At 38.8% G+C, this 25,796-nt stretch overlaps 1 protein-coding gene across 9 annotated transcripts in view; it reads left to right on the top strand.

Moving 5' to 3' along the window:
- Nucleotides 1-25,796, top strand: part of FHIT (fragile histidine triad diadenosine triphosphatase) — a 1,489,467-nt gene that overhangs the window by 1,320,439 nt on the left and 143,232 nt on the right. For 8 of the 9 annotated variants that reach the window (XM_017527326.2, XM_017527331.2, XM_017527329.2 and 5 more), the window contains one exon: nt 5,800-5,850. The exons of the other annotated variant lie outside the window; for it this stretch is intronic. In XM_017527326.2, coding sequence (XP_017382815.1) covers nt 5,800-5,850 — 51 coding nt within the window. The remainder of the gene's footprint in view (nt 1-5,799; nt 5,851-25,796) is intronic. 9 annotated transcript variants of the gene reach the window in all.

Consider the following 25,796-nt stretch of genomic DNA (forward strand, 5'->3'; position numbering starts at 1 on the left):
GACATGGGGCTATCAGAAAGGCTTCCTATCGAGGCTCAACTCCTGTCCCTATGGCTAATGAGACTATGGGCAATTTCCTCTGCCTGAGGCTCAGTTTCCCTTCAAACTGAGAGGTATTCATCTTGGTCACCTGTAAGCCCGCTTTCAGCTCTGATACTTTGTGATACTATGACACTAAATAGTTCAACTGAGAAAGAATCACTTGCCCTGAGAACTCCTTTCCTTTGATTTCCACGTGGAGGTCACATTAGCATAGCAGAAAGGATATTGACACTGCAGTTGACTTTTAAAAATCACTGAGAATAGGAGATAAAATGAAAACACACCAGATGGAATGTTGAGCTCCCTGCTATTTCAAAACTTAGACATTTCCACTAAATGTTGGCACAAACTTAAATATCATCTTGAATGCTATTTACAGTTTTCAAAGTGACAAAAATAGCATATTTCAAAAGAAGGAAAGACTATGTGAAGAGTGATCCTAATATCTTTAGAATTTTTTTATGGATGGAAATTTTAAGGGAATAATTAGATATGAAAACAATAGGCTGGGAAAATCACACGGGCCATTGAGATCCATCTGTAAGTCTATCACTAAATGACTAGATTTCCAGGAAATGACTCCCCAGAAGCAGTCTGAACTTGGCTCATCTCATGCAGATTTGCTAAATAGATTTCAGTGTTTTTAATTTTTAGGGGTCTATATGCTGTGGTTCTTGATCCACTTTGGGTTACAGACTCCTCTGCAAGCTTTGTCATAAACTGGAAACTTCCTAATGAGGAAGAATTTTAATATATTTACACAGGTAGCTTAGTAATGCATTTTCTTTTAGGATTTTTAAGGGCCAAGTTAAGAAGCTCCAGATTGAAAAGAATGCCCTTGAAGTCTAGGAAATTACAAAGACTGATTTTGTGCAAGAAGTTTTATAAACACACACACAAATTGTTTTCATGTACTTGGGTCTCATGGTGCCCATTCAAGCTCCAACTCGCTGCATTCAAGAGCATTGTACTGTCCAGTTATTCTCATAGAGCAAATACCAGAGACACTCAATGTCAGAATACACAAGGAGAAAGGGGCCTTTGAAAAGGAAAGATCCATTAGACAGGATAGTGAACTTCATAAGGGAGCCAGTAATTGAACATGGCTGATGCCTGAATCTCTTACCTTTTTAATGAAAAGTCTAGTTCCAGAATCACACAGTAGCTTCCAGAAAATGGGCCATACAGTTTTACAAAGCACTGTTATCTGCATTTCTGGTTTTTTTTTTTTTTTTTTGTAAATTGACTTGATTCCCAATGGCTTATTATATAATATCATAAAGTACAGAAAATGATTATTTTAAAACTTATTTTGATACACCTTTTTGATGTGCTAAATGTCTTTAAGCTGTGAAAGTTGAAGTTTTTGTTCTTTGTTCTTTCTATCACAGGAGGAAGTTATAGATTCGGGTTTTCTATTCTGTAATAGGCTTTTCTTGATTGTTTTTTAAGTGTAAGATGACTTAAACTGTGGCTTTATATATCTAAGAGAGAGTTTAAAAATTTTTTAAGACTCATACAGTCCATTGACTCCATAGTGATTGAAACAAAACCATTTTTTAAAATCCGAGTTTAATGTTACCATCATTTGTTCATATTTAATTAAAATTGTACATGCCTCATCCCTCCTGTACACACCTATAAAAGGCTTACTACTTGTAAGGCACTAGGTTAAGTTTATGCAGACATACAAATTCAAGGGATGAGTTGCTCAAACTTAATTTATCTGGTAACAGAGCATATGCCCTTCTCCCATAAAATATTCCCCTTTTATGACCCCTGCGCTTACTGGTGTCACCCCCATTTTGAAAATTCCAGGTTAGAAACCTTTAGTCATCTCCAGTTTGTTCTTAAAGTTCATCCTCTGTATACTATCATTTACTAGGTTCTATCAACTTTTTTCCTGTCAAGCCCCTGTCATAATTATTGCTATTCTTGGCTGTGCTGAAGTCCTGGGATTGCACTCTCCAAGGTTTTCTGGGGCTTCACCAAGGTTTCCAAATTGATAGCAACAGAAGGCAGCCAAGTGCCTAAGCGGATGGAGGTGGGGTACCCAGTGAAACCCCACCTCAAGTGGAAGACAATTTAAAGCCTGAAAGCCAAGCTGCAAGTTAAATCCTCAGACTGGGCTGAGAATTTGACTTGCTGTTTGGTGTGCTTTCCTCTGTTCCATACCCTTCACCTATTTTACATATACCTGCGCTTTCTTAATTGATTTTGTATGCCGTTGTGCCCACCTTTGAGTGGTGTGTCTTTGCTTTAACTATTTTTGCAGACTCACAAACCAATCAGCAGGCACCCCTCACTCTAAGTCCATAAAAGCCCCCAGGCCCAGCCACACAGGGAAACTTTCTCACCATCAGGTAGGGGGACCAACCCCACATCCTCTCTCTGCTGAAAACTTCATCACTCAATAAAATTCTTCTCTGCCCTCATCACCCTTCAATGTCCAGCATATCTTCATTCTTCCTGGGCATGGGACAAGAGCTCAGGGAACCACCAAATGCAGGTATAAGCTATAACACAGCAAGCCGGGGCACGCCAGCATGGCCAAGCAAGGCCCAAGCAGGGCATCACTGGCTGGGGGTTCCCAGCTTATAAAGTGACCAATAAGAAAAATTCAACATTAAAATCATGACTTGAGTCTACTTGTCTCTTGATTGTGGGGAAAATTGAAGAGAAATTCCATAATTTTGTCAACTCAAATACTGTCTCCAATCTGTTTCTGACAGTTGTGGTGGAAGATTTTGATGCAACTTCAAATTGCATCAAAATCATCTCTTATTTGCATTTTCCCCCTTCCCTCTTCTCCTTCCTGCCTTCCTATTTTTTTTTTAATAGTTGCCTCATTTGAATTTTATGGCCTGAGTTTGTGCTTAGTTCCTTATTTAGAGCTTACCGTAAATTTTCCTTTTTTTTTTTTTTTAACCNACCATTATTTTATGGTTATTACTGTTCCTTTTGTTAGGTGTTGATGAAGGACAGAGGGAGATTTTTCCTTCTGTATTTTGTCACCTTTATCTTAAAGAAATAGCCACTTTAGAACAACTGGCTTTGGGGGGAAAAAAAGAAGTAGTCACTGTTTTGTGGCATTGCATTCTTATTTCCATTCTTATTATCTTTCTTCAGGCCTTTATTAAGCCATACTTCCTGGGTTCTGATTTCAGCCAGTACCGTATAAGCTGGCAGGATAGTTTTCCTTAAATTCATTTCCTGACATTCCAAAGCTGGAAGAATTCCAAACTTCTTAGCCTGTGCTTCCAAGACCCTTGGAAATCTAACTTTGCCTTCTTTTCAGCTTATCCTTTGCATTCATGAAACATTTGCTTAATCGAATTGCCTCCATACGGCTCCCACAGGGAACCAAATTATTCCCACCTTTGCACTTTCAGATTGCTGCCTTTAGTGATTTCTTCTTTGCCTCCTCCTTTATTCTGTTCACACTTCTCAAGGGCTTTCTAACTACTCCAGGCTACAATAATCCTCCTCTTCTAGACCTCACCATACATATGTTTGAGTATTTTAATTCTCAGAATAACGGAGGTGAAAGTCTCTAGAATAACTGACTATATTTTTAATATGCAAGTGACTGAATGATAACAGTAGTGACCATTTTTATTTCTTCCTTTGTCTCAGGCACTTGGCTAAGAACTTTCCAGCTTTATTTAGACACAGTTAAAATACCATACAGTTCACCCATTTAAAATGTACAATTCAGTGGTTTCATGTATATTCAAAGAGTTGTGTAACTGTCACTACTATCTAATTCCAGAATATTTTCATCACCCCCACAAAAACCCTGTGCCCTTTGGTTTCACTTCCCATCCCTCCCCTTCCACAACCCTGGAAACCATTAATCTACTTTCCGTCCCTATGTATTTGCCTGTTATGGACATTTCATATAAATGGCATCATACATTATGTGGTGGTGTTTGCCACTATCTTTTCCATTTAACATAAAATTTTCAAGGGTCATCCATCTTTTGGCATGTATCAGCACTTCATTTCTTTTTTTACAGCTTGATTAAGGTATAATTGACAAAAATTATATATATTTAAGATATACTGTGTGATGATTTAATACACATATACATTATGATATGATTACAACAGTCAAGCTAATTAACATATCCTTTACCTTACGTAGTTATCTTTTGTGTGTGTGCATGGTGAGAGCAGTAAAGATCAACTGTCTAGCATATTTCTAGTATACAATAGATTATTATTAGCCTTAGTCACCGTGCCATATATTAGAGTGCCAGAACTTACTTATCTTAGAACTGAAAGTTTGCAGCCATGACCAAATTATTCCCATTTTCCCCACACCTGGCCCTTGGTAACTATTATTCTGTGCTCTGTTTCTAACAGTCTGAATATTTTAGGTTACACATCTAAGTAAAATCAGGCAGTAATTTTCTTTCTGTGTCTGGCTTATTGCACTTGTCATAATGTCTTCCAGGTTATTCACATTTTTGCAAATGGCAGGATTTTCTTTCCTTCTTTTTTAAGAGTAAATAATAATCCATTATTGATATAGACATTGCATTTTTGTATTTATCTGTTAGTGGAAACAAGTTGATTCCACATCCTGGTGGTTTTGAATAATGCTACAATGAACGTAGAAATGCAGATATCTCTTTTGGATGAAGATTTCAGTTCCTTTGACTTTGTCTGCAGGAGTGGGATTACTAGATCCTATGGTAATTCTATTTTTAATTTTTGAGGAACCTCTGTACTCTTTTCCATGATGGCTGTACAAGTTTACATTTCTGCCAACAAGGGTTCCCTTTTCAAGTACCTTATCAGTGGTACTTGTTATCTTTTGACTTTTGGATAATGTCCATTCTAACACGTGTGAGGTAGGTGATACCTCATTGCAGTTTTCATTTCCATTTCCCTGAAGATTAGGGATATTTAACATTTTTTATAAACCTATTAGCCATTTGTATGTCTCCTTTTAAAAAATATCTATGCAGGTCCTTTGCTCAATTTTTAATTGGGTTATTTTGTAGAAGAGGATACTATTGAGTTGAATGTGTTCCTTATATATTTTGGATATTAACCCCTTATCGGAGTTTGTAAATATGCTCTCCCATTCTGTAAATTGTCTCTTCACTATGTAGTTGTTTTCTTTGCTTTTCAAAAACTTCTTTTTATTGCTAAATAACATTCTGTTATATGGCTAGGCCATATTTTGTTTATCTGTTCATCATTTGATAGACAATTGAGTTGTTTCCACTTTTGATTTTTATCAATAATCCTTCTGTGAATGCTACTATTAATATAGCCTTGTGTTTGGGTGCATATATGTTTTCATTTCTCTTGGGTATATAACTAAGAGTAGATATGATAACTCTTTGTTTAATTTTTAAAGATACTCCCAGACGATTTTCAAAGCAGTTTTACCATTTTACATTCTTACCAATAGTTTAAGAAGATTCTAGTTTCTTCGTATCTTCACCAAAACTTGTTATTTTGTAACTTTTTATTATCATCATCCCAATAAGTATGAAGTGGTATCTCACTGTGCTTTTGATTGGGTGAGGCATCCCTGATAGCTAATATTGAGCATCTTTCCACATGCCCCTTGGTCATTTGTGTAACGTGTTTGGAGAAATATCTCTTTGGATCCTGCACCCATATAAGTTGGATTATTTGTATTTTTATTATTGATTTGGAAGAGGAGTCTTCCGTATTTAACTCATGTAATTCTTACATTACCTCTCTGAGATTGCCATACTTACCTTTGTCTTGCAGTTGAAGCAATTCAAGTTCAAATCATTCACTCATTTGCCCAAGGTCCCACATGTAGGAAGGATCAACTAAAGTTGAAACTTTAAAACCCAGAATCTTTCCAAATACCTTTTCCACTCTCATATACTTTACCATTTCACTCAGAAAGTCAAAGCGTAAACATGACACTAAGACATGTTAGAATATTAAAGTTCAAATCATAGTTTAGAAATGAGCGGACTTAATCCTGTGAAGGAAAACAGGATTAAATGAGAACAGAAACAAAAGCGTAAGGACAATGGGAGGTTACATTAACAGACAAAGCAGTAAGAAAACTTGTGCTTCTTTGCATCTTCTTGGTCATACACTTGGAAGAAATGTAACCAACTCCAAGTTTATCATATCAAAGAAGGACTGCATAGACTTTAAACAATGTGGCCTGGCTGAGCACAGTGGCTCACACCTGTAATCCCAGCACTTTGGGAGGCTGAGGCAGGTGGATCATTTCAGGTCAGAAGTTCAAGACTAGCTTGGCCAGCATAGTGAAACCCTGTGTCTACTAAAAATACAAAAATTAGCCAAGCATGGTGGCAGGCACCTGTAATCCCAGCTACTCAGTAGGCTGAGGTAGGAGAATTGCTTGAACATGGGAGGCAGAGGTTGCAGTGAACTGAGATTGTGCCACTGCATTCCAGCCTGGGTGACAGAGTGATACTCTTGTCTCAAAAAACCAAAAAACAAAAAAACAGTAAAACAGTGTGACCTACAACAGGAGTCTTGGTATACACATATACCATCTTGGTATACACATATGGTAGTGAGACATGGATGATTCAAGTGCAAGTGGATTATCCAGTGTGATGTGGCACCAGGGGTGGCACCTAGGGGAGTCAAAGTGGACACAAGAGAAGCAGAAATATTGAGTTTTTTCCATATCAATTTAAGCATCTTTGTTTAGATATTGTAGGCCTGTCATCTGTGGACTTTGATTTAGTCAGGAGCCAATACATCATGTGGTCAAAGGCCACGTGGCCTCACCTGCTCTGCAGACAGGCCTGCAAAGCTGCTGGGAGGAACTATTCATGGGAAAAAGAGGCTCACTCTCCTCCTGCCATGTGGGGCGAGTCTGGGGCTGGAGCCACCAAGAAAGTCTGTGGCTTACATCATTCTTGCTGTTCAGGCCTTTATCTCAGAGGACTGTGGCTACTGGAGTGAGGAGTCCAACAGGAAGCATCATGCATTGCCCCTCATGATGGTGCCAGATGACTGTGAAGAGCCTCTGCTCGGCCTCCACGGTGTCCAGCACAGGGGTTGTAGGCTAACTATACCTGTGGGTCCTAGCCCTGTTTTGTAAATAAAGTTTTGCTGGAACACGGCCATGCTCATTTGTTTACCTATGGCCTGCAAAACCTAAAATATTTAGTGTCTGGACATTTATAGAAAAAGGTTTGCCAGCTCCTGGCCTGGCAGAGTGCTAGGCCTGCAATAGCTGATTCTTAAACCTTCCATTGACTTGCATCCTTTCAGTAGCACCGAATGGGCAGGAACGTAGGCAAACTTCAGGAAGCCAAATTTGTATTAGTTCCACAAAGACATTCTCTCCCTAGATGAGGGTTTCTTGAGGGTGGATGCTAGCAAAAGCCACAAGGCCATTATTTCCTTTAGAGAGTTCAGCCCTTTCCATACCTCCCTACTCCCGATGTGTCAGCCTTCCTCTGCCTGCTCAGACAAGATCATTTTCCACTTGTGAAAGTGTCTAAGAAGTTCAGTGCTTCACCTACATCATTTCATGTGCCTACATGTGCCCCTGGAGGTAATGTCAGCTCTTATTTCTGAAGTCTATTATGAGTGGAGGAGCAAAATGCGGAAAGGTTATGTCACTTGCCCAAAGTCCCACTTTATCTTTTGCTGTGGATCTCAATCCAGGCTGGGAGGAGCATGGAGGGGTGAGGAGGGATTCACCTTGTAGAAGAAATGGCAATGAGGACTCTGATGATGGGCAGACTGGGGGAAGACCTTCCTGTTTATTTTCAGCTTACCCATTAGAATCTCAGTATCTTCGTTGATAAAATGAAGCTAAGACTATTTTCTAGGTCATGGAGGATGATTCTATCTGACAATGTTTATTAATTGCCTAGTATAATACCTGGCATGTCACGTTCAATAAATACAAGCAGCCATTGTTACTGTTTTGTTGCAGCTTGTATTGTTACCATTGTTATTTTACTAATGTAGGTGAGAAATCAGTGTCTGAACTTGAAATTTCTGTCTCTTCATTTATTGTCTGGTGTTGTAAGATCAAATGGCTACAGGAGAAAGACAGAGGTCATAAGTGACAACAGTGGACTAAATGTTAAAAAAAAAAAAAAAAAAACCTGTAGAGGATATTTATTATCTAAATGATGCAGCTGCCTGTTCCATTCTGGTTCATTGTTGCCAAGCCCAAATATAGGACTAAAATTGCCAGATCTAATATTTGTTTCAAAAAATGTTGGAAATCTGTTTTTAACATTGGTAAGCAATTTCTATCAATTACACACACACACACACACACACACACACATATATATATATACAAATATGATGAAATACTATCAAATCTGAGGGTCATGCAGATTGACTGTCCCTTATCTGAAATGCTTGGGCCAGCAGTGTTTCAGTTATCAAATTTTTTTGGATTGAGGAATATTTGCACGTACATAGTGAGACATCTTGGGAATGGGACCCAAGTCTAAACACAAAATTTGTTTATGTCTTATATGTACCTTATACAGATAGCCTGAAGATAATCATATATAGTATTTTAAATAACTTTGTCCATGAAACAAAGTTTTGACTGCATTTTTACTGTGCCTGTCATAACAGCACAGGTGGAATTTTCCAGTTGTATTATCATGTTGGTGCTCAAAAAGTTTCAGATTTTGGAGCATTTCGGATTTCAGATTAGGGATGCTCAAGCAGTATCTGGTTTGCAATTTCTTATATAAAGGGAGTAAAAGCTTTCTCGGGGAAGAACTTTGCTGGGAAGCCGTGCTTATATTTGTTCATATCTACAGATGGCTTCATTACTTCACTTGAGCATCCAACAAGCATTTATCAAATAACTCTCATGTGCCAAGCATAGAACTGAATATTTAGAGATGAGCCAGGCAGATTCTCTCCCCTTGAAAGATTCTTGATCTAGTCAGGATGACCACCATACCATAAAAGAATTATAATAGAATGTGATAAATGGTTACCATTCAAGCCATGAAAGCTGCTATTTAGGAAACAAGAAGAGGAAGGAGATTCTGGAGGAAGAGACATTTGAATTGGGTCTTGAAGGATGAGCAGGAGTTTGCAGACCACAGGAAGGGTGTCTAGAGTTGTGCTGTGCAATTTGGTAGCCTGTGGCTAAATTTAAGTTAATTCAAATTAAATATTTTGCAAAATTCAGTTCCTCTGATACAGAAGCAACAGACAGTGCAAAATTAGATCATTTCTATCATTGCAGAAAGTTCTTTTAGACTCAGCTGTGGTGTAAATAAGGACACAGATACCCCGAGACTCTATAAACTTTAGAACACTGCAAGTTTTGGGGATATCACTGGAGTGGTAAGAACTGCAGGTTTAAATGTGGGCGAGAGGCAGAGAAAAAGGAACTGTGTGTGCTAATTCAGCATGGCTCGTCACAACCTCTGACTTTGCTTGACTGTACATGCTACCATCCACTCTTTCTCCCAAGCACTGCTAACATATTTCTGGCTTCTTGTTGCATTCAGATATATCACATGGTCCAAAAAAGGCAACATTACACTTGCGTTATGTTTCAGGTTTTGTAAGTGATGGCATGCTCATATTCTCGCCTCTGATCCTGCCTGCAGATATTAAATACCTTAATTATTTTCTTTCACAGTAGCAAAAATTGTAAAAGGAAAACAGACTTAAATTTATTTTCATACTAGGCTGGTCCACACTGCTGAACCATATTCGGAAACTTACAAAATCATTGCTATGATTATGGATTGAGAATTAGTAAAATTACTTCATTATACTTTCATTATTTCATTGCCCCTTGCTTATAAGAGATTTAAAAATATAGGATGAACTTTAATTTAGTACTCATAAAAAGAATGAGGGAGATTTATACTAACAAACTGTTAATTTAATTTCTGAGTTACACTCGGTGCTTGATGAACATTAACTGATCTCTATTATTCTGATTTTTAGTCTTACATTGAATTGATCATGGTTAAATAAAAGATGCTATTTGGAGTTTAATTTTGAAATTCTGGGAAACTCTTTTGTAAGTGACAGTTAACACATATTTTCTTTTAGATGAGATTTTTTTTTCTCTGAATAGTTCACGTATATCTCCATCCATTTATTCCTCAGTTATCTATTCATTCAGTAGATGTATATTGACCTCTTACATTGTGCCAGGCACTGTGCTTGCTTGGGATACAGCAGAGAACAAAGACAATCAGGTTCTCCGTTTTCATGAAGCTGACACTCCAGTCTGGGAGGGATGCCAGTGTAGATGTATAAATGAGCAAATAAAGAATAAGCTCTCATATTGTGCCTCATAATCCAAAGACAATAAAACTTGTCTGACTACACAGGTGAAGAGTCTGTATAGTCAAAAAAATTTCTCTCTGATGAGTTGACTTTAAACTGATTCCTGAATTATGTGAAAGTGCCAGCCATGTAAGGATCTAGAGGAAGAGCATCCCCAGGCCAGTGCAGAGGCTCTGAGGAGCAAAGGAATTGGACATATTGGTTAAATAGGAAGATGACTGCTGTGGTTGTAGTGCAAAGAGGTGAGCAGGTGCCAGACTTTGTAAGATGTTTTAAGCCCCCGTGAGGATGTTAGCAGGCTTTGAATAAAAGAGTGACGTAATCTGATTAATGCCTTTAACAGGGCATATAGTTATTACTCTGTGGAGAATGGAAGATAGAGGTGAAGAACAAAAGCAAAGTGACTTAGACTTTGCGGATGGAGAGAAGCAAGTGGCTTCTAGAAATAAATTAAATTGGTGCTGGTAGAGTTGACATAACTTACTGTTAGGTCCTGGATGTGGCATCAGTTACTGCTCTGGGGAAGATAGGGTTGCAGGAAATGGGACAGATTTATTGGAGGTGTTGAATGTGCTAGATGCCCAAATAAGCAAAGTCATGTTCTGCTCTGTCTTCTCTGTTCACCTTGCTTTCTGACTTTAACATTGAAGAAGTATTTGCTCTGCTGTGAAGAAAAATGGTGACTGACCTGCATTAATATCTGCTATTAGAGTGTATTCACTTCATAAAAATTAATAGAGCCCCTGCTAAGTACTGGGCACTGTGCTTGGCACTGAAGATACAATGATTCCTACTTGCCTGGAGCCTCCAGTATAGTGAGGAAAACATTTAGCAAATGAGTTCACACTGATCTGTGTTCCGTGCTAATCCAGGGTTTCTCAATCTTGGCACTACTGCCATTTGGACCGGAAAATTCTGAGTTTGGGAGGTGAGAGTAGACATAGTGAGATGCTTAGTAGCATTCAGGCTTCTACCCACTAGATACCAGAAACGCCTCCCATCCAGTTGTGAAAACCAAAAACGTCTCCAGACATTGTCAAATGTCCCCTGTGGGACTGTCACCAGTTGAGAACGCCTGCCCTAATTCCAGCCCCTGATGTCTCATGACAGTGTAGTCAAGCTCTGAAGTCTGTTCCCGTCACCTGCCAGGTCTGAAAGTGTTTCCTTGCCTGTTAGTGGTAGAGCCAAACTTTCAATATGTGAAAACAGCTTGTAGCACTTGGGATGAAACCAAAGCTTCCTTTTGATGCTTTATTCAGTTTGGTTGGAAGTAGGATTGCATGTTATTAGCAGTCTGGGAAGTTTGGAGAAGGCCAAGTGATTGTTTTAAGTCGAGAATGTACCAAATTGATCACCTTGCAATGTCCTGAAAATATGAATCATTGAAAGACTTTTTGATCTCTCACAGTCCAAACGTACTGCAGAATCACTATCGCAACAGATCGCATCTTGGAGGTAGAGTCTATCAAATTCACTGATTCAGTCATATAAAGAACTGTAGATTTGACTTGTTCCACTCCACCACTGCTTGCAAATTTTACACTTGAGTTGAGGATCAGATTTTGAAACACAGACAGCTTGATGGGCAAAAGACAAGCCACCATTCTTCTCTGCAATGCCATTAGCAACAGTGACAACTAGTCCTCCTGGTGATGATGCAAATGTTTATCAAGTATAAATTATGTACTAGACATTGTGAAAGTTGCTTTATCTGTAATTTATTTAATGTTCATAATCTCGTAAGTTTATTACTTTTATCATTTTCTATGTGGTAAGTTTAAGTTATATATCTTGACCTGCTGGTAAGGAATAGGGCTGGGTTTTAAACAACCATATGTCTTTAGAATCGATGCTCATTTTGTTTGTTTGGTTGTTTTAAAAAAACATTCTCACTCGGTCGCCCAGGCTGGAGTACAGTGGTATAATCATGGCTCCACGGCTGCTTGACCTCACCTACCTCAGCCTCCCAAGTAGGTGGGACTACAGGCATGCACCATCACACCAGGCTAATTTTTGTGTTCTTTGTAAAGGGAGGGTTTCGCCATGTTGCCCAGCCTGGTCTAAAGTGATCTGCCTGCCTTGGCCCCCCAAAGTGCTGGGATTACAGGCATGAGCCACTGCTCCCTGCCTAGAATCCATGTTCTTAACCTCTATGCCAAAATGCCCCTCAAACACTGTTCATGGTACATGCTGCCCTTTTCCACTGAGTTTAAATATGGCCCCAGACTCTTCAACAAGGACTACTGCTAGTTGATCACAGATGGCATTTGAGATAAAAACCATTTGCCCATCAATACTTAATTGTTCTTCCTAGTCAAGTATGAGGCAGTGAATTCTTCCGAGGCAGAGCATCGGGCTGCTGTAGACAAGTGGGAGTTAATATCGAGTAAACCTGAAAGCAAGGGGAAAAATGGTTGAACTATATCTCCTAAGTAACTTTGCAGGCTCCTCTGAACTTTATTCAGCGGAACTGGTATTGTCCAGCTGCTTTGTTTTTACAAAGGCAGATAGAACACGCTTCCTACAAAAATGCTGTTTGGCAAACTTACAATGTTGCCATATTGCTGGTCTCAGACTTTCACCCTTGGGGACATTCCCCTGTTTCTCCATTAATGAGAGTTGCTTTTGAGGATCAGTTCTAGAGATCTTTGTTCCATATTAGAGCATATAAATCCAGTTTAGTTTCCTGCACCAAATCAGTTTATCTTATAGTCTTTTCTTCTTGGTTGGAAAGAGCCACGTATACAGTAGTCTAAAATCTGAAAGCTGAAGAGAGATGTATTTCCCTCTTATTCCTACCATCTTGCTCTTTGTTGAACTACTGGTAGATGGGGCCTGGGATGTAGCACCAGTTGACACCTTGAAGCCTGGGATCGGTTCTCTGTGCTCCTAATGAAGAGGCCAGAGAAAGAATTTCCTATCTTTCCCTTTGGATGTCCTATAAGCATCAAATAAAACAAGTGGACCAACTCCAAGCCTTGGTCAGGTAAAATGTTAGGTCCAAATGTGGTGGCATAAAGATAATAATATTATTCACTGATCAGCACAACTGACTACATAATTATGAGTTTTATAGATAGAGTTTTAAAATATAATGTGTTAAAATGACTGTGTCTATGAGTAATTCAGCTTTTTAAATATGGCATTTAAATTTTTAATTTAAAATCAGTTTTAAAATTTCCTATCTTTTTTATATAAAGTATGAAAACCTTTTCAGGGATCAGTGTTTTCAAGCTCCTCAAATATGACCAAAGAGCATGTTCTTTGATTTGCTGTTGGGCAATATTTTTAGGATTGATGGGTAGATGGTTCATTTTGAACCAAATCTTCACTTTGGTCTGGGTTTCATCTTCAGAGGTTTCCCACCCCCATCTAAATTATTTTGCTATAACATAGGGCATTAATTAAGATTGTTTTTCCTTTAAAAAAATGATTAAACATATCCCCTGGCATTGGTAATACCCTGATTCCATATAGCTCCACAGCATTCTCTTGAGGAATACTACTTTGTAATCTTATTTTTCATGTTCTGGCTTGATTTTCCAGCTCTTAACTCTGCGTAAGTATATTCTACTCCCAACCTCTTTAACACTAAGGCTCAGGAAAGTGATCACTTTAAATTTATAGTTGTTAAATGGATTGTTAATGACCAAAAGAACCGATCAATCTTGCTGACCTGCATTATATTTAAAAATCAGATGGCTAATCACCAAATGCTTTGTTGATGGTTATTTTCATCACACTGACTGCCCTCCTTGGCATGGAGAGCCATTAGGCAGGAGAGACAGGAGACAAGCCATTGTGGCAAAGTGGTGCTGATGCTGGGAATTGGACTCCAGAGGGCAGTTTGTCAGTTTGTTTAGGAGCTTAGGAGGTTCAAAGCTTGCTTTGTTGTGCTCAAACTTTACGGCCAGTTGGATCAGCTATGTCCCTCCAGATGATGTAAAAATCTGCTAGTTTGTCTCTTTCATTGTTGCTCAACTAGCATGATACACGGTCACTAGTTAGACAGAGCCTCTAGCTAAGTCAAGGATCCCAGAAGTTATGGACTTGGCTAAATTGAGTTAAAGATGGGGTATGATTTTACATCAAATCATTGTTGAATGTTGTCTATAGCTTTTAAGTTTACTTTCATCTTTTTCTTTTTAGTTTGGAGACAATACAGTTTTTTTATGCTTGCTTTCTAAGATTTCTTTAAATTCAATAGTCCCTTAAGATGCAGCTCTTTAGGAAAATCTAAACAGAAATCTCCGAGTACATATGGATTCCTTGTTCTCCAGAGTCTTCACACTGCGAGGGTCCTTTAAATGGATTGCTCCTCATGTCATGTAAAACGATTTTACTTACAAGACACCCAAGAGTATCCAATTTTTAAGGACCCATATGTTTCATAAGACAAGGGCACACATAGCCCTATTCGGATGCCCATTGAAGAGATGACTCCTATGTATGCCTGCTGCAGGAAACACAAAGGCCCACTACAGACCTGCTCTCAGCAAGGTTCAGAATGTAGGGACGGTGGCTTCCTGGTGTGAAGGAATTTGTTAAGATATGTCTGCTCCATCATGGAACTCTTAAATTTTTATCCTATTGGTTCATCTGTGATGTTGGGGGGATAATTGGCTTAGAAAGGCCATGCCCTGCACATTTGCAGCCTCAGTGCTTCTCAGGTTGCTTACCCATCTTTCCTCTTCTATCCAGCAATGAAAATCTGCCTCACTGGAACCCAGCTCAGCAGCCTGTGTCTTTACCAATCTTCCTTTGCCCTTCATGCAGAATAAACCACTCTTTTTTCCATATCATGTTTTTCCTGGTTTGTGGTTAGTTTGCCCATGGTAGCCTCCTTGAGGGCAGAATCCACACCTTATTCATGTTTTTTCTCCTTGGTTCCTGATATTTTGCCTGCCAGAGTTGGCCCTTGACCGTGGCTGGACAACTGGAAGGATTGATTAACTATTTTTAAACCATAGCTTTTCAGGTCTTAGGAAGTGTTTAAGTCCTTGGAGGGGTTGGAGCATATCCCACCAATTTGGGAGCCTACCCTTGAAGCATACATAACCCTTATTCTGACCTTACATTGCATAAATGCTGAGTGCATGCTTGTGTAATTAAATCAAAATTGATAGCAGACACCTAATGGAGGGTGCTGATTAACTTAGGGCCATCTCTTCTCGAAGTGTGTGCTCTGTGTTCTTCAGAATGATAACAGAGTAAGAGAGCCAGTTTTGGGGGGAGAAATGAAGGAAACTCTAATGTAAGTAACATTGAAAAATGCTCAGCTAAGCAAAATTAAACACTATTCTTTATTGAAGAACTTCTTTGACCTTAACATTGTTCATGAAACTTCTGGAAGAGAGATAATAAGCAGCATTTCCAAAGTACTTTGAACGATGATATTTTTATTATAATTTCTCTGTCTTTCTCTTTTGAGCAGCTCTTTGGTAATAGTGTTTCAAAGATCATACTTGGGAAACGCTGATTTAAGACTGCTAAGACGCATAAGCTGGTTTGGCTGATTTCAGAGTAATAGAAGACAATAGTTAAGTGGGTTCTCATTTTGCATATGAATTAACGTAACCATTTCGCCTTGGGAATGTAACAGATGAACTTCAGAACTTCTGCAGCAGGAAATGAACCAAGACAGCACAAAGTATTCAGAAACCCTAAACCCAGCCTTTCCTTGAAGGCTTCAGTGAGACAGGAACCAGAAGTTTCTGGGCAGCCCCTTTTCATTCCAGTGTTTGATCCACTAGGCAGTCTGAAAAAGAATCCCAGAGTGATGCTCAGGCTGTATTTATGGCCATTCTAACATGAGTAATGTGGAAAATGGAGAACCAGCTATGGATACCACCAAGAACTCGGATCTAATTCCCACCATGGAGTATACACAGAGCAAAAATCTGCTTAGACCAAATGAGGCCTCCAGAACCCTGCAGGTTTCACCCTCTCAAATAAGTTAACTTTGTCCTTGGGATTAATGAAATTACTGATAGATCAGGCTGGGATCTCTGATCGTTAATATCATCCCATCTCTCTATACTGTGACAGTGCTGTCAACTTGCTGTAATGTGATATTTTGAGCACCATTTAGATATTAATTATTTTTTAATAGCATCTTCATTGCAGGCCTAAAGCTTTGCCTATGATTCTAGGGAAAGTTTTTATATGAAAGAGAGAGAGAATATTAAACAGACACTAATAAACCCTCTGAAGAAAATGTACAATATCATTAGCAAAAGAAAAGAAGGAGGAAAAGAACAACATACTTTTCCAGCCGACGTATGTTCTCTCATTAGGATTTTATATTTATTACTGTACATTTGCTGCAGATTATTCTCAGTTATATATGTGCTTATGAACCCATGAAGAATTAGTGTCTTCTTAATGAGCACCAAAGACTATATGTATTAAAAATTCTTTAACCTTTATGTAAAAAAGAAACCATTTATTAGCAATTATATCTTGGGATTAGAAAGTATTGTTTCTTTGAAGCATTGCAAGCACATTGTAGTGTGTAGTGTAGTATCTTCTCTTACGTGAGCTTTTAGGTCTCTTTGAGGGATCCTCCTCTCTGTTATGAGGAGGATAAGTTTTTCTCAAGAAAGTAAATCACTTGACCATCGTGCCCACTGACTCAGAGACCATGCTAAGGGTCTTACTTTAATGGTGTAATTTGAGGGTATGTTGAGGCTTCATTCATCTGAGAATAGTTTTCCTAATGGCTTGTGGTACATGTGCTAGAATTATGATTAGAGATTCATGACTTGTCCTTTTAGGCATCCTGTTAAGAAGGCAAATTTGGGAGAGGTGGCCCCTATTATCACCAGAATATTTGAAACAACTGGGGCTGGATGGATATCCGGCAGTATGCATCAGAAAGGCTGGACTGCCTCTTGATCCTGGTATCTAGCCCCGCTTTGACTGGCCAGTACCCAAGCATTATTGAATATCTTTGAATATCATCCCAGGGAGTAGGAAAAATTAAGACAAAGGACATTACTGAGAATAGGATGGTGTTCTGGTTTGAGAGTGTTTCCAAAGTTTATGCGTTAGAAACTTAATCCCCAGAACAACAGTATTGAGAGTTGAGACCTTGAAGAGGTGATTAGGTTGTGAAGGCCCTGCTGTCATGAATGAATTGATGTTGTTATCATGGGAGTAATTTTCTCGTGAACATTAGTGCAGCCTTTCTCATCCTCTCTCGCCCTCTCTTCTGCCTATGTCATGCCTTTCACCATGTTATAGCAAGAAGGCCCTCACTCACATACAGCTTGCCCCTTGATCTTGGACTTCCCAGCCTTAAGAACCATGAGCCAAATAAATTTCTATTTATTATAAATCATCCAGTCTCAGGTGTTCTGTTAAAGCAGCAAAAACAGACTAAAACAGATGGGAAATGCAAAGCCAAACTGTGAGTTTTTCTAAAGGTCATGTTGGACAAGCCATATCACTGATGGTGTGCAGACTAGGACCCAGTAATATCCCAGTGACATTTACCTAGATCCTGTAAGGAAAATAAATAAATATGGACAATTTCCTTTCTGATATGGAGCTAATGTTCAAAAAAGAAGGGTCATGATTTTTTCCCAGATATTTCACTGTACAGTGAATAGAATATATACCAGTGAACAATATATGGTCCTTATTATAATGTTGGAAATAAAATGAATATGATTGTGATTATTGTATAGTTCTCTTGCAACATTGCTTTGCCTTCAATCTGGGACTTCTAACTGTTGTGTCAGCCAAAAGGCTACAAGGAATTTGTCTAGTTTCAGTTTCATATGCAATATAGATACACTTTCCTATTTATTAAAACAAAGCTTAGAGTCTTTTTAAAAAGCTGGTTCTCTATGCTATGTATGACTTCTTTTAAAATTATAGATCATCAGTTAACATAGAATACAGAGCCACTTGGCCAAGCTAGATGAGTATAGTACATGCACAAGCCTGAATTACTGGGTATGAATTTGTCAAGAGACAACTTGGTAAACAAAGAATACTCCTTACTTTCTTCTTTCAGATTGCCCTCGTGCAACAGAATCCTTGAAATCCTCAGGGAACAAATTGGGGGTAAAAGTTAGAAAGCACACCTGGCTTATTTTCCAAGCTCTGAGCAGACCCAAGAAGAAAGACTGAATTTAATCAAAAAAGATTTTATTGGTGAAGGTATCTCTCCTTCAGGCTAAACTTTGGCCCTTGCATTCTAATAAAACCCTCTCATTTCTCAGAAGTAGCCTTCTGCATAAAATCCGGAGAGAGACCATGGACAGGAATACATCTTGGAGAGAGGGAATTGAAGACGATCAATCAGAAGTTGGCAAGGTCTCCCACTGTCCATTGCTGAGTTAGGAGGCACTTTCCTCTCTCTGGGCTGGCTGATTTTTAATTCTTGGGCAGTCACCTGAATGCCTTTGGATTCTTGAGAGAGCCTAGGCTGTGCCGCTGGATGCAACTGCTTCCCTCAGCTGATGCTGGCTGAGCTCTGGGCAATTGTATCCTGGTATTTTACTTCCATGTTATCTGCGCACGTGGTACTTTTACTGCCCAGATATGAAGATGAGCAATCTGGAACCTTGAGTTTTTATGACTGCTAATTAGTACCCTGTTTGTGCCCTTTTAATCTGTTATTATAATAGGATGGCATGACATGCAGTCTTTTCCTGGCTCTCTGACTGCTGTAGCCAGAGGGGGCTGTATTTGCACTTTCTCATTACCTGTGTGCTTGATTAGAATATTAATAAAGATGAGTTTAAAAGGGCAATGTTCTGAAACTTTCTAGTCCTCACCACGAATGTGGAATTTAGTTCCTCTTTCCCAGGCTTTGAAAGAAAGCTTTTGCCCCAGAAATGATGCCCAGACTCCAGTGAACAGAGGTGGGCCATAGAAAAAATTCCACTGCTACTGTTCTTTCTCTGGCTCATTTTTAATCCGAGATAGGCACAGATGGGGGATCTGCAAGGCTATGCAACTTGGTGAAATCAAAAGTGAATTAGACTGAAGCTCAAATTCTGGATCTTTGGCTTATTATCTGGGAATCCCTGTGCAATTGGTTTTATTTCCATGTTGTTACCTTCCCCCTTCCAAGCCTCCCCACTCCATGCACACTTAGCCAACCAGCCAGCCAAAGTTATTTACTGACTGCTTAGGTACTCACTTCTCAGAGCTCCACTGGCATGCAAATTCAGTGAGGTCAGGGGCCACATTTGTCTGGTTCTCTGGTAGTCCTGGAGCACCATTTCTGACAAATAGTTCTCAATAAATAAGTGTCTAATAGACAAAACAGACTTAATTTCTTGTCCTGAAAACAAGTATCGAAAAACCATCTCACTGGACCGTGAGAATAATTAACTAGTAATTGCTATGGTTTGGATGTTTGTGCCCTCCTAACCTCATGTTGAAATTTCATCCCCAATATTGTAAGTGGGGCCTCGTGGGAAGTGTTTGGGTGATGAGGGTAGATCCGTCACGAATACATGAATGACCTCTCTGTTGGTGAGTTAGTCTCTACTCTGTTAGTTCATGTGAGAGCTGGTTGTTAAAAAGAGTGTGGTGCCTCTTCCCTTCTCTCTTGCTTCCTCGCTCCCTATGTGATCTCTGCACACACAGATCCCTTTCACCCTTGCCATGAATGGAAGCAGCTTGAGGCTCTCCCCCGAAGCCAAAGCCAGCACCATGCTTCTTGTACAGCCTGCAGAACTATTAGCCAGATAAACCTTTTTTTATTCTTAAATTACCCAGCCTCAGGTATTTCTTTATGGCAACAACTAAACACACTGAGACAGTAATATAATACTTATACAGTGCCTGGTAAATAGTTGGTCCTAATTCACTGGGAGTGAAATTTGTTCTTTCCTCTGACTGTATGAGCTGGGATGCTCAGGTGAAATGTGGCCTCAGGCTCATGTGGGAATCAGTGAGTAGAAGTTAGGAGAGGTCAGAATGAACACTGCCTTTTTCCAGACTGTCACATGTGGTAGGAATGTGGAGGTCCTTGCTTCTGTCTCTTCATTTTGTAGAAAGTGTTCTCTAACCATAAAGCCACAGGAAGCCACTGTGATGCTATGATATTCAGAGGTCCAGAAAGCTGCCTTAGATTCTCCATATCAGAGCTTGTCCAATGGAATGGTTTTCCCCAAATGTGTCTTTTTCCTTGATCTCATAACCCTCCTATCCTTGCAAATGACTGCCTGGCATTGGCTTCTCTAAGGGTCAGAGTTCTGAACATTTCAAGAAAAACTAGCAAATGTGCTCTTGGTTGAGGTCTGCCTCCCTGCTGGTTTTGCTCACCCTGAGTATGTGTGAGTTCATGTAAGTCACTGTGGGGAACCTGGCACATGCTTGCAATTCCCAGTATAAAGCTGATTTCTTTTGGAAAATGAAAGCAGTGTTCATGTCCTTTATACATGCCTTGAGGCTTACATGGAAGGAAGTCAAAGGAAAAAAACCCACCTGTTGGTGACACCCCAGGCATATGTATTTCAGGGACTGCAAAAAAAAAGCAGCATTCAAAGTAGCAAAGCTTTGCAAGGAAGATGCAGTTAGGATGTGAAGCTGGCTCTTGAAAAATGGATGATCAAACAGAGCACTGTACTCTACTAAACCAAAATCCAACAGGCTGCAGTTGCTGGTGTTCTCATTCCATCATGAATTCTCAGAATAACTTAGAACAAATCACAACCGTCGTAAATAAATAAATAAATAAATAAATAAATAAATAAAGCATCAGGTAGCATGTACTTTCTAGAAGCCCCTTAGGGCTGTTTCTGAGGGCGTTTTTGTTCCTGTGGTCACTGTATCCTTCAGACAATCTTCAATGGAGAGGACACATGGCAGCCCCCCTGTGTTCAATGGTGCTTCCTGTTTCTTCGGCAATATTTTCAGTGTCTGAAGATGAGGTTGAACCATGATGAAGTTGTGATCCCCAGTGGCTGAGCGCAATGCTCATCCTGTTTCCCCTTCTGAACATGCATAGAAAATGTGCTTTATGTACTTCCAAATGAATGGCAAACTGATGAGCTTTCTTTCGTGCCATAAGAGCGATAATAAAAAGGAAGGATTTGAAAATATCTTTATTGGAACACATTTTTAAAACTTGGCAAATCTGTTTTGGTACTCCATTTTTGTTTTGCTTTATTTTGTTTTGGTAGATTTTTCTTACTGCGCTCTGAAATATAAAACCACAGGAATAATTGACTTGAGGTCAGTTTTGTCCTTGAAATTAAATGTTACAGTTATAAACTATTCGAATACAATCAAATGTTGAACAGAATCTTTTTTTTTTTCCATTGTACTTTGGGCTCTGGGATATACGTGCACATCCTGCATCCTGCAGGATTGTCGTATAAGTACATACATGCCATGGTGGTTTGCTATCTCTATCCCCTCACCTTCCCCACCCCGTTGCCTACATCAGGCATTTATCCCTTCCCATCCTCCCTGCCCTCCCACTGTCCCTCTCCTCACTTCCCTTCAACCCCCTCACCTAGCCCAGTGAGTGTTGTTCTCTTCCCTGTGCTGAAGTGGTCTTGTTTTTCATCACCCACCTATGAATGAAAACATGCGGTGTTTGGTTTACTTGAACAGAATCTTTTAACATTATTGAGACAGAGAGTGCATATTGTCCCAAGGATTTCACATAAATGACCTTTCAGTTTACAACTATCCTGCTATATACCCTTAACTACTTCTCAGCAGTCCACTCACAACTCACAAGGTGTTGACTTCTCCCATTCTGTCCTGCCTACTAAAAGTAGATTTCCCTACTGTCCCATAACATGACTCCCCTACCTACCCTCAAAATACAAGAAAGAGCTTTCAGATCTGTCACCATCTGGCAGTCTTGCTTTTGGGGAAGTAGCTGGTATAGCTTGGCATTATAGCCAAATAAATAACTTTAGTGATAGGAAATAGTTTTACGAAACTTTAACAATGATTCAACAAATGTCTTAGTCTCTAGTTTCCAACCATAATAAAGTTGTCCCTAGAAAAGTTGAATGGTCAGTTTTTGCTAAGATACACGATAAAGTCCACATACCCTCATACATCTGACTGTTTATTATAAATTTTACTGATATAAAATGTGTATCACACAATTTATGAGTAATCATAAAATATATACCAATCTTTATCATAAATTCTGTATAGCCAATTTAATTTTTACAGAATGCTTTTTTTAATGTTTGTTGAATTCCTATAATCAAAGTCAACTTATGGTTTTGATTCAGTCATGATTTGGAAATTCAGATGAGTAATACATGCTTGGTTACTACCCAGTTAAGCAAAGTTGCTCATGTCACTGCCAAACAGGTGTGCTTCGGACATGAATATTGGTTGACATTTTTGTTTTCATTAGAAAAGTGAAACCTAAGAATATATGTCAAAACTTTACTCATTTGTCAATCATATGAGTGACCTATTTTGCCAAATCAGATAATAGTTCTAGAGTACTAAAAAGTATTTTCTCAATTTTTTGTGCTATTCACCATGTAACAGCTATTGACACAATATGCTATTAAGTTTTGTCTGCATAATCAGTATTTTCCTCCAACACTTTCTTAAATCTAGATAGCCAAGAAAACAGTGAATCTGTAGTGTTTCTAGTTGCCAGTTCATATAAATACTCATCCTGGCTGAGTTGAAGCTACAAACCTGATGTTACTGCACAAAGTTGGAAAGAGATGTGCAGTAGCACACTACTGAGAGTATTTCCACCACAAGATACAGTAGATGTTGATGTGGTTTGGCTGTGTCCTCACCCAAATCTCATCTTCAGTGGTAGCTCCTATAATTCTCACATGTTGTGGGTTGGACCCTATAAGAGATAATTGGATCATGGGGGCAGTTTCCCCCATAGTGTTCTCATTGTAGTGAATAAGTCTTATGAAATCTGAAGGTTTTATAAGGGATTTATCCCTTGCACTTGGTTCTCATTCTCTCTTGCCTGCCACCATGTAAAACATGCCTTTTACCTCTGCCATGATGGTGATGCCTCCACAGCCACATGGAACTGTAAGTCCATTAAATCTCTTTTTCTTTTTAAATTACCCTGTCTCAGCTATGTCTTTTTTCAGCAGCATGAAAACAGATGAATACAAATGTATATAACCTAAGAACATAGATAATAGTAAAATATAGTGAAATTATTAGGAAGTACGGGGTTTTGAGTATTTTCTTACCTTTGTCTTTAATAATTAATTGCAAGTTACATGATTTAAGTTTTAATGGCTTTTTAGGCTACCAGCTTACAAAATTTCTGAACAAACAGCTCTTGTGAGCTGGTACAAACCAGCTCTCACACATCGCTGTTTGTATCCTCCTTATATGGATCCTAAAATAAGCAGGCGACCCAGAAAATTTGTAAAGAATGGAGGTTTGCTGACCTAGTAAGAACACTGCCAAGAAAATAATTTCCACCGACCATTCTTTCATTTTCTTCCTCTGAACAGCATAGTCATGGCCAAAGTCATTTTAGCTTTGCCTTTTATCAGCTTAGGAAACTGTAGCTCAGCTTTCGGCTTCTGTGTTCAACACTAAGGAACATGCCTTTGGTGACAAAGGGAAAACCAAGGCTAATATAGGAAAGCAGGACCAACGGATGAAAGTGTCAGGTGTCATGTTTTTGGGAGCAGCACCATTTGCCAGGGCATCTGCCTCCTTCCTTACAGTGTATTTCAGTTTTCTACATGTTCCTCCTACAAATATGAAGTTATTTGAAGCCCTTAACCTCTCTGTACCTCCATCTACTTTCCTTGCCAGACTTCTCCTTAAAACATTTGCTTTGTAAGGATGTGAAACTTATCTCCTTGATTGGAATAATGTAATTAAAGGGAAACTAGATTTCCTTGCCAAGTCTGGATTTCTCTACTGAGTACCACCTCAGGGATTTCTTAAAACTCAATTATAGTCGGCTCTGCTTGTTAGTGGAAACAAGGTGCTATAATGATCTCTCTTCCTGATAATCTGTTTTTTGCATTTAAATATTGTTAATATTTGTTTCCCTAATCCCCCTAATTGAAGATGTGAGGATGTTTCAACAGTATGATTCCTGAAATTTATTTCATAAATGATGTTAACTTTATACTTCCAAATGTGTTAAAGTGTGAATGTTTTAAATGTTTTGTCTTCCATATCTAAATGTATTTTAAGACTTTTTATATTTTGCATTTCCACCAGCAATGTTTTTTATACAGAGTGCAGGCATTTCAGAGGACTCCTATTGTGAGCATGTCTGTGCCTGAAAGTATGCAATGTTAATTTGAACAGTAAGCAAGATAAACACCACATATTGAAAAATTGGTTGAAAATGAGAAAAAGTACTATTTTAGTGAAGAAGAAAGTAAGAAATAAAAATTTCTTCATGTGAATAATTCCAAAGCACCTGCTGGTAAATTTTTTTCTTCTGTCCCATATTGCTATCATTTAGTAACAGAAAGCTCACCTCATCTAATTTATTAGAGAGAAAACTGGCATAATATTATCTATCAGAAATGACATGGGGACAGGTTTATCTTATTTCAGTTTGCATTTAATTAATGAGTTACACCATGTATTAATCAAAGCAAATATCTTTAGATTTAGACTGTAACCAGGCAAAGATCTTTAAATTCTAATATTCTATCTGAATGTTTATAGCCTCTACTTGTATTAAACTTAATTGTACTTAACTTACTTTTATTTGTCTGAAAAAAACAAAAAGGTTATATGCAAAGGAAGTGAGGGTGATTTGAGCCAGTTTTTTACATTGGGGTGTGTGGCTGATAGATTTGTTTTGGGAGGTCCTTCACCCCATAGAAATTATATGTGAACATTTACGTGTATGTGCATTTTCCTCAGGGTTCTGTTAGAATCTAACAGGGGGCTTGTAGGCTCTAAAGTTTGAAAATCAGTGCCTTATAGGAATAGCGAAGCCCTCTTTCTTCCCACACTAAAATGATTTTTTAGTAATGAGATATTGCCCATATCCCCTTCCTTTATGTCTCTTAAAAGACATTTTTATTCACAAATTCTAATCTGCTAGAGGGTAAATAATCAAATATGTTAAAATAAAAATGATTCAAATACTTGGCCAGTGCAGTAGAAATCGCAGATATGAATGGTCATCAACATGTAATGGGTTGGAACCTGACCTCTCTAGAAGCAGGTTATGTGTAACCAGGAGGTCTTGTGATCCTTTTGTCCCTGCTCTGTGGCCTGTTGGAAGCATTCAATTGCACGATTAGGGGTAGATGAAAAGAGAATTGTTGCGATGTGGCACCAAAGGTACAGTGTCATTGCCCATAACATATGTTTATACATCAAGCATGTTTGTTGCTTTTAGGGAATACATCCATTAATCTACTTTTTCTTTCAATTTTAAGTCCTATTGAGATGTCAAAGCAACAATAGCTCTGCGATTCCAAGTGCCCTTAGATTGGAAGCGACTGTATTTACTGGAATTGCTTAAAGAGACGTAAAGACCGCTA

This window comes from Cebus imitator, unplaced genomic scaffold (genome assembly GCF_001604975.1).
Source record: "Cebus imitator isolate Cc_AM_T3 unplaced genomic scaffold, Cebus_imitator-1.0 Scaffold48, whole genome shotgun sequence".
NCBI lineage: Eukaryota > Metazoa > Chordata > Mammalia > Primates > Cebidae > Cebus > Cebus imitator.